The sequence below is a fragment of the Nothoprocta perdicaria genome, unplaced genomic scaffold (assembly GCF_003342845.1).
Source record: "Nothoprocta perdicaria isolate Ctin4 unplaced genomic scaffold, notPer1 scaffold_117, whole genome shotgun sequence".
NCBI classification, from domain to species: domain Eukaryota; kingdom Metazoa; phylum Chordata; class Aves; order Tinamiformes; family Tinamidae; genus Nothoprocta; species Nothoprocta perdicaria.
In genome coordinates this window covers 346,160-354,421 of record NW_020454283.1, presented here as the reverse complement: position 1 = coordinate 354,421, position 8,262 = coordinate 346,160, and the positions used below count along the sequence as shown (strand labels likewise).

General features: G+C 53.9%; 1 protein-coding gene across 1 annotated transcript in view; it reads right to left on the bottom strand.

Annotated features, from left to right (window-relative positions):
- Positions 1-3,175: 3,175 nt before the first annotated feature.
- Positions 3,176-8,262, bottom strand: part of SRM (spermidine synthase) — a 6,695-nt gene continuing 1,608 nt past the window's right edge. The window contains exons 2-7 of the mRNA XM_026053551.1: positions 8,210-8,260; positions 7,033-7,186; positions 6,106-6,189; positions 5,629-5,774; positions 4,964-5,086; positions 3,176-3,721 (exon numbers count right to left, since the gene is read on the bottom strand). Of these exons, the coding sequence (XP_025909336.1) occupies positions 3,704-3,721; positions 4,964-5,086; positions 5,629-5,774; positions 6,106-6,189; positions 7,033-7,186; positions 8,210-8,260 (576 nt within the window). The 3' untranslated portion in view covers positions 3,176-3,703. The remainder of the gene's footprint in view (positions 3,722-4,963; positions 5,087-5,628; positions 5,775-6,105; positions 6,190-7,032; positions 7,187-8,209; positions 8,261-8,262) is intronic.

Below are 8,262 nucleotides of genomic sequence, written 5' to 3'. Positions count from 1 at the left end.
AGCACTTGGGCAAACTTCTCATTTCACTTTCTGATGACATCACATTTTCTTTGTCTGGACCTGAAGCTGCTGCTTCAGGCTTTTSCCTTTTATCTCTTCTTTCACCTTCTATTTTATCAGAAGAACCTGTCCCTTGATGGCAATTATTGCTCTGGTGCTTTGCTGACGGAGGCTGCTGCTCTCTGGTGACAGGGGAACGGCCGTTCCTACCTGCRCCGTCTCTTGCCCCAGCTGAGCTCGCCAGTAATTCAGCCAGGTCTCAATAACGTTAGCTGTGGACGAACGAAACGTGCCAGTTAACTGGCTGTAATGGCTTAAGAGATACAGGCAAGAGAATTAATATTTTTTAAGCTGTTTTCTGAAGTTCTAAAAATTAAGTTAGTTGAATGAATAAAGGGCAGGGTGTCCGACAGTTCAAAAGGTGTGGAGAGACCAAGTGACTGCTGTGCTGGAGCCTCCGCGCCCTCTCCTGCCTCCACGTGCTCTGACTGCTGTGTCTTTGCAGGCTCCTGGGACAAGGCCTCTCGCTGGCCACACCGCTCCGCGCTCGGGAGGTGCTGCTGCTTCACTGCAACACGTCTGCACAAATGGTATCTTCACTTACCAACAGCCTGGCATGACCAGCCTTGGGTCATGCGAAAACTCCACGAGAGTGCTTCAGGTCTGGCTTTCCTGGTCATGCGAAAACTCCAGCGAAAACTCCACAAGAGTGACACAAGTATTTCAGCTGTCCACCTAGAAACGTTGCAGAGATTGCTTTTGAGTGTTCAGGGCTCAATTACGTCTGAGGTCAAGGGATTTTGTCCTGTTGGGCATAACCCAAATTGCCAGGCTTTTCTGCAGCCCAGGCTGCCCGTGCCACCCACGGCACAAGAGCTCAGACCTCGTACATCTGTGGAAGGGCTGATCAATCTGCAGACACACAACTGCCTCACAGCTGGCGGCCAAATACTGCTCCAGCAGCTTGAGCAGCACGTGCACCTCGTGGCAGCTCTCAGCACAGGGTGACTTTCAACAGTCAAAGTGCCCTGGAGCTGCTCAGATGCACAAATTCCTGTTCCTGCTTTTCCTGCACTGTTAACGAGTGCTTGATTCAGGCACCGATCGGTACCTTCCCCTATTGCAAGGCACTGAAGCATGTGGAACTGCCTATAAAGAACAGCAATTTGGAATTTCTCTGAAATTATATGTAGGACCCTGTGGATAGATTAGCTGCAATTTGGATGGCAAACAGCCTTGTCTTCTTCCTTTTTTCACTGGCCAGTTGCCTGGGCCACTGATTCACAGCTTTGGAGAGAGCTCAGGGAAACAGAAGGAAGAGCTGCCTGCCCAGAGGTTAGTAACAACTGATGGAGAGCTCTCCCTCCGGGGCACTCTTGTACTCACCCAGGGTGGGTAAAAGCCTTGAATTTGTTACTAGTTGGCAGCTGCTCTAAGGCCTTCCTGGAGTAGAGCCCTGGCCATGATTCCTATTGCAGCAGAGCAAAGGTATTTTGTCGAGGATGTAGGGCTGAATGGGGTGAGACCCACAGCAAGTTAAACAGAAGTGGCTAGAAGCAGCCCACCGTGCTGGGTGGTTCTTTATTAAAGCTTGAGCAGCTTTAATAAATGCAGAAAGAGCCCTCTGCAGAAGGACAGATTTAACTGATCAGGAGCTGTGGGAGAAAGGGAAGGAAACAGTTATCCCAGACAATTAAGAGGCAAGATCTTGGTKAAGCATTATCCACGCTAGAATATAACGGAGATCCAGACTCAGCTCTGCAACTTATTTGCAATAATAAACCACAAAGCTTCTTTAGACCACAAAGAAGCTGCAATGGTACGAGTAGCAAAAGGGGAAATTAGGAAAGTGAGGTAGTGAGTCTCATCAGAGAGGGGAGAATGGAGAAGGGAAAACTGTCGCTAAGGAAGTCCCTTGCTGAAGGCACTCCATGGCCACATTAACTATGCACTTTCTGTGGTCAGTTATGGCAAAGCTCAACCCCGGGCATGGCAAAGCTCTGCTCCTTCTGSTTTTCTCCTAACAAACTAAAACCTSTCTCTCAGAACAAGCAGCCTGGTRGGTTTTTGGCTTCTCCTGATGCCACCTAGCGACTGCTCCCAGCCTCTTCAGCAGGTGGGATGTCGGGCAAGGCTCGGCCACAGAGCCCCTTCGCACAAGCAGCTTTCAGAGAAAAAGATGGTGCAGCTGAAGGGGCCCAGTGCTTGACAGGACCAAAGTGATGCTTGCAAGGAGATGGGCAGCTAGAGAACAGCTTGGAAAGCCAGACCTCAAGCAGTCTGGACTAGAGAACAGCTGGGATAGAGAATACTGATTTCTTCMGCACAGAGGATGACAGAAACCAGAGCCGTTTGCTACACAGTAAAGTTCAACACAGTACAAGAACATGGATCACTCTCCAGAGTTTATTTTTGATGATGTTTGTCATCCGTACAGATAAGGGAGAGAGGAAGTCAGACAGCCTGAGCATGCCCCTGGATGTCTTCCGACAAGCACAGCAGACATTCAGGATCTCCATTTTCACCCTCTTCTCTCCCCAGAGAAGCGCACTGGCCCACACTGAAGACACCGTAACCACAGCTGAGTGTTTAACTGATTGCAARGGAGTGATAAGCGCGCAGCGGGTGCGCTGGGAAGATCCCCACCGCGCAGTGGTGGCACAGAGTCTTTGAAACAAAAGTGAAGAGGTGGAGGCAGATCCTTCTCACAGCAGGGTACAATGGAAAACAACGGATGCAGCTGGGGGCAGCATTGGAAACAAGGATGCCTCTGAAGGCCTAGCAAATGCCAGGCCTGAGGCAGCTCAGCATGACTGAGATCACATGCCAGAGCAACGGATTCCCCTTCATCAGTACTGTACAGCAGGCAATGGTCTAAGTTTCTTTTTTTTATATATATATATATATATTTATACTTATATGTATAAAGCGCCTATCACCATATTGATAAACATTCTTTGGAACCACTCTGATGGCAGGGGTAGGAACAGGAGGCAGCCTGTTAGTACCTCAGCACTTCTGTTTCCAAACAATTGAAAGACAAAAAAAAAAAAAAAAAAAAGAAAAAGAAGCCACAGAACTTTGCTGCCAGCCTGCCTGGCTGTGTTTAATACTGCTACTCCCGTCGGGGCTGGAGGGAGACCTGCTGCGATGAGCGGGCTCGCGCGGTGGCTCCTCCGGCGCTGCCGCAGCGGGACGCGGAGGCTCCGAGCTCGGGGCCGGCAGCGCTCACGGCGTCTCGGCAGCAGGGAGCAGGCAGCAGGCAAGGTCCCGCAMGCAGCGCTTGCTCCCGCTGCTCACGGCTGCGTTAGAGAACGTTCTGGACTCCTCCCAAGTTTCGGAAGATGGCCAGACAGAAATACATGTCAGTTATAAATACACCGTGTCAGCTGCGGGGAGGAGGGGGAGAGAGAGAGGGGATACAGAAGGGGCGTAGGAAGGGGAGGAGAAAAGGAGACCCTTACATTTCCAGCACTGGAAAGAATAGTTTTGACCCCACGCAAGAAGTCACTGGAGCTTTTCACTAGTCTTACGTGGCTTTTGCCCCGTCATCTTCCACACACCACCAAAAGGAATGTTGGCTGGCAAAGGGTTAACCAGTCCCGCACAGTGGGGAGCAAGGCTGCAGTCTGCTGGGCAAGTCCCCACCACATCACCGATGATCTCAGGGTCCAACTTGAGGGGAAACGCAGCTTCTCGAGGCTCACACGTCACTCAGGGCCTGGGGACAGCCAAAGAACAGAAGTGTGAGGAGGAACCTGCCACAACTCTTACAGTCCTCAGCAGAGGCCTGGCTTCAAAACACCACAGCAGCATGTGGCCTCATCCCTAGGACACTCTGAGCATCCCTCTCTTTTCTAGAGCCTCCAACTCTGAGCCCAGCTAGGAAATGAAGAAATAATCATAGAATCCCTAAGGCTGGAAGGGACCTTTAGAGATCATCTAGTGCAACCCCCCTGCACACGCAGGGTCACCCAGAGCATGTGGCAAAGGCTGCATCCAAGCAGGTTTTGAAGAGCTCCAGAGACTACAACCTCCAGACTCCACAACCTCCCTGGRCAGCCTGTTCCAGGGCTCTGKCACCCTCACTGKCWAGAAATKTTTCCTTAAGCTCCTGTGGAACTTYTGGTGYYTCAGYYTRTGGCCGTTTCCTCTAGTCCTGTCGCTGGCCACCACTGAAAAGAGGCCGCCCCCTCCTCCTCACTGCCTCCCTTGAGGTATYTMTARACACTGATCAGGTCCCCCCTCAGCCTCCTCTTCTCCAGGCTGAACAGGCCCAGCTCYCYCAGCCTTTGCTCACAGGGCASATGTTCCAGGCCCCTGATSATCCTCGTAGCCCTGCGCTGGACTCTCTCCAGCAGCTCCACATCCCTCTTGTCCTGGGCAGCCCAGAACTGGACACAGKCTCCAGATGTGGCCTCCCCAGGGCTGTGTATAGGGGGACGATCACCTCCCTCGACCTGCTGGAGACRCTCTTCTTGATGCACCCCAGGATCCCCTTGGCCTTCTTGGCCCCGAGGGCACTCTGGTGCCTCATGGCAGTTGTCCAAACGCTGCAGAAGTACAGGCTATCCTTTGAGAAGGTAGACCAAATTACACCAGAGCATCCTTTCTTTACCCCCTGGTTGGCATCAGAAACCACAACCCAGTTTTACCAAAGACTTTTGGAGCTTTCCAGTGGGAAGCACCAATTCTGCAGGTTCTCAGGCTTGTTTTTTGGTCACAGAGGTAGCAGTGATCTGCCAGCAAGGCACAAGACACCAGTCCAAAAGGTAGCTGCAAAGTGAACTGCAGTCCTCCCAGAGTGATTCATACTCTGCTGCATCACACAAAATGCTGTCCTGCTTTGACTTGCCCACAGAAGCCTGGAGGGCTCTAGAAGATCCTCAGCCCTGCGGAGCCCCAGCCAAGGAAAAGTCACAGCTCAGCCTTGATGGAGGAAGAGCAGCAGAGTCTTGCTTACCTTCCGTGCAAACTCTGGCAGGACGAAAGCTGCTCGATGGATGTCAGAGTTGTAGTATTTCAGACTCCTCTCCTCCACTTGTTGCTGGGAGAGCTGCTGCACGGGTTCCCGGAAATTTGTGTTCTGCAACASAGAAGCCAGGCAGCCTCCTAACGCTCGGGTCATGAGCAGAGTGGGATAGGCATCCCAGTTCATGGCAAAGAACCAAGAGGACTCCGAGCAAAACGGGTGACTTCCCTAGTGCAAGCTCACTGGTTTTGCAGTGAGCCTCAGCTCATGCTCCCTACCTAGTGTGACCTCCCCTTTCTCATAGGGGTCCACATACAAGGACAGGCTGTGCGTGAGCAGTGCCAGCTGAAGCTTTCCTGTCCTGCCTGAGCATCTACCGGGCAAGGCCTTTGCACTTGGGAGCAGAACGCACCCGAGCGTTGCCAGGCTCAGTTCGTGCTGCCCGTCCCCCAGAGAAGCCAAATTCAACCTGCAAGGCAGGAGTGGGGAGAGCGCCGAGGCCGAGCTCAGCGGTCAGGGGCTGGAAGCAGATCCTTCCACTGTGAGCAGCGCACGCGCCCCAGCTGGGCAGCGTTTGGAGAGCTGGGTACTGCAATGAAGCTCTGCAGGCACCTTCCAGGGAATCGAAATCAGCACTTGGCGTGTCTGAAACTCACCGGGTTCTTGCTGCACAGCATGAAGCCAATCTGCCCGCTGGGATACGTGGGGATGGTACAATAGGCGTATTCCACCACGGGGAACAGAGACTTGCAGAACTGACGCATCTCCTTAATGAGATCCAGGTGCAGCCACTGGCACTCACCTACAAGGAGGCAGGGAGAGAGGGTGCGAGGTGAGAGCTGCCCCCTGCTCTGCACAGCTCTGTGCCAGGTTAACAGAGGCTCCAAGCCCAAACCTGCTCTGCTCTGCACAACTCATGTGAGTTCAGAGGCGAGGGGAGATAAAAGATACCCAATTTATGCAAAGCGTTGTCCAGCAGACAAGTTGACAAGCACAACACTACCGCACTTGGACGCTGATTGGGATTTCGCTCGCTGGCTCCCGTCCCCCCAGGAAAACGGGTCCTCTGAGGCTCGCGCTTTGYGTGCAGCCGCCTGCCAGCAGCGCGTGCCCAGGGAAGGCGGCATCCTCACCTTGGCAGCAGAGAATCCCATCTTCTCGCAGAGCTGTCTTCATCAGCTGGTAGTAGGATTCTTTGAATAAACTTTCTGCAGGACCTGGGAAAAAAGGGAATGAAGAGAGATGTCAAGAGAGAAGAGTCTAAGATAGGTCCCCCAAAGGCTTTCTGAATGTCCAGGCTTCAGGACTGGGGGCTGCTGACAGTGAAAAGATCTGTTTCCAGGCACTGACCAGTGGGGATAACCTTGGCGCGCTCCCTAGTCTCCTGAGGATGATACTGGAAGAGGGATTTCAAATGGCTTTGTGGTGATGGAGATAATCTAGAAGCAGAGTTTTGAGCGTGGGATTCAGCCCACACCTCATTAGYGAGCCCAGCACCTTTCCCAAGGAAAGTCCTAGCAGCTGCTGCTTGCTTCAACAATGTTTGTACACACTGCATTCCTTCCCCGAATTACCCTTCAGAGATGCTTGCTCCTCTGTGTTGACTATGGCAAAAGGGAAGCTGACTCAAGCATCCAACRGGAGATCCCTGAAATGAGGCAGCTTAGCTAAATTTAGTCCCTCTCTGCCTCGGTTCTTCTCTGGGAAAGGCAGCCAGAGCCATCTCTAGGCTGCTTAGCTGCCCTGAGAGCATGGGGGCCGGCGCTTCACTAGGAGCACGTGGTTAAAGCTGCCACCTGGTTCAGCACCCCCGGCCATCCCCMCATTCAAGGATCAACTCCCTGCCTGCAGCAGTAGCTGCCGCAATGGGGTTTTGAGGACAGAAACGTGACAGACAGCTGGTTGAAGCCCTGCTAATACCATTTCCTGGTCATCATCCTTCCCTTACTCAGTGACTTTAAAGGAGACCTGACAGGCCAGTGTTACTTCCAGAAGATAATGAGCAGAGTAAAGGAGGAAACGCAGAGCAAGCAGCAGCCTCTCGCAGCCAGACATCTTACCCATGGGGTCAGACGAGTCCGTGATAATTACATCAAAGGCTTCTTGATTTTGTTTCATGAACTCAAAACCGTCTCCCACGTGCAAGGTCAGCTTAGCACTCGAATAGCCCACTGCCATCCCTGGGAGGTATTTCTTAGATACCTGGATCACATCCTGCAACACAGAGCGCGTTAAACGGGTCAGTGGGGACTACGAGGAGCTACTTCTGCAGCTACTGTGCAGCTGCAGCTGAAAGAGCAGCATGTGAGTCATTTCCTTCCATGCCTTCAGCACTATCTCGCTCGCTAACAAGCGACTCTCAAGAGCTGTCAGGATCTTCCAGCCAACAGGCTACGCTCAGCCCTTTCCTATGGCCTCAGGGCTCAGCGACACTGTGGGTCTCTCTGTGCCAAGCTCAGCAAGAGGAATTTGGAGCTTCAAAAGCTCCCTCAGGAACTAAGAGAATCTAATTACAGATAGGCCGCTCCATACTCCTTCTCCCTAGGGACAGCGGTTACAGAGGTGATCTCAACTAAATATTTCTTCTCTTTTTAATGACTACGGCAGCAGGTTTAAGGGTCCAAGATGAGATACATCCCTGGCTCTGCCCTGCAATTATAACTCCCAGGAGTTTTCTCTTTAAAACTGCCAGGGGCCACGTGCTGCAGGAACGGAGCGGCTGCCCAGCAGCTCTACCAACGCCACCCCCTCGGCCGGGACGCGAGGCCGTGAGGCCACACGAGTTCCAGCCACGCACAGGAACCCACCAACGTGGCGGGAGCCGCGTGGCCGGCCGCAGCGCCGACCCCGGCACCGCCTTCGCTGTGGGAGCGAGCGGGACTCCCCCAAAACACGGCCCAGTGCCACAACAACCCCCCACCCCAGGAGGAGGCGGGCACCCTGCCCGCGCCCACAAACACTCCGTGCGTTCCCCACACTGAGGTGCAGCAGAGCACTCAGCAAGGGGAGAGACACACGGGGCGACGGCTAGAGGGGAAAGAGCACCACTTGGCGAGGCCGGAGCCCTCCTTCTCCAGGGCAAGAGCCTGCGGGCGCGGCGCTCGGCCCTGCGAGGCCGCACGTGTGCGAGCGCGGCGCCAGCTGCCACGTCGGTGGCTCGCGCGGCACAGCGGGGGCGGGAGGCCGCGGGCAGCGGGCGAAGCGGCAGCAGCAGCAGCGCGCGGCCGCCCCACGCACCTCRTCGATCTCGCACTGCACCACGGACTCCACGGCGGGGTGCTTGACCACCT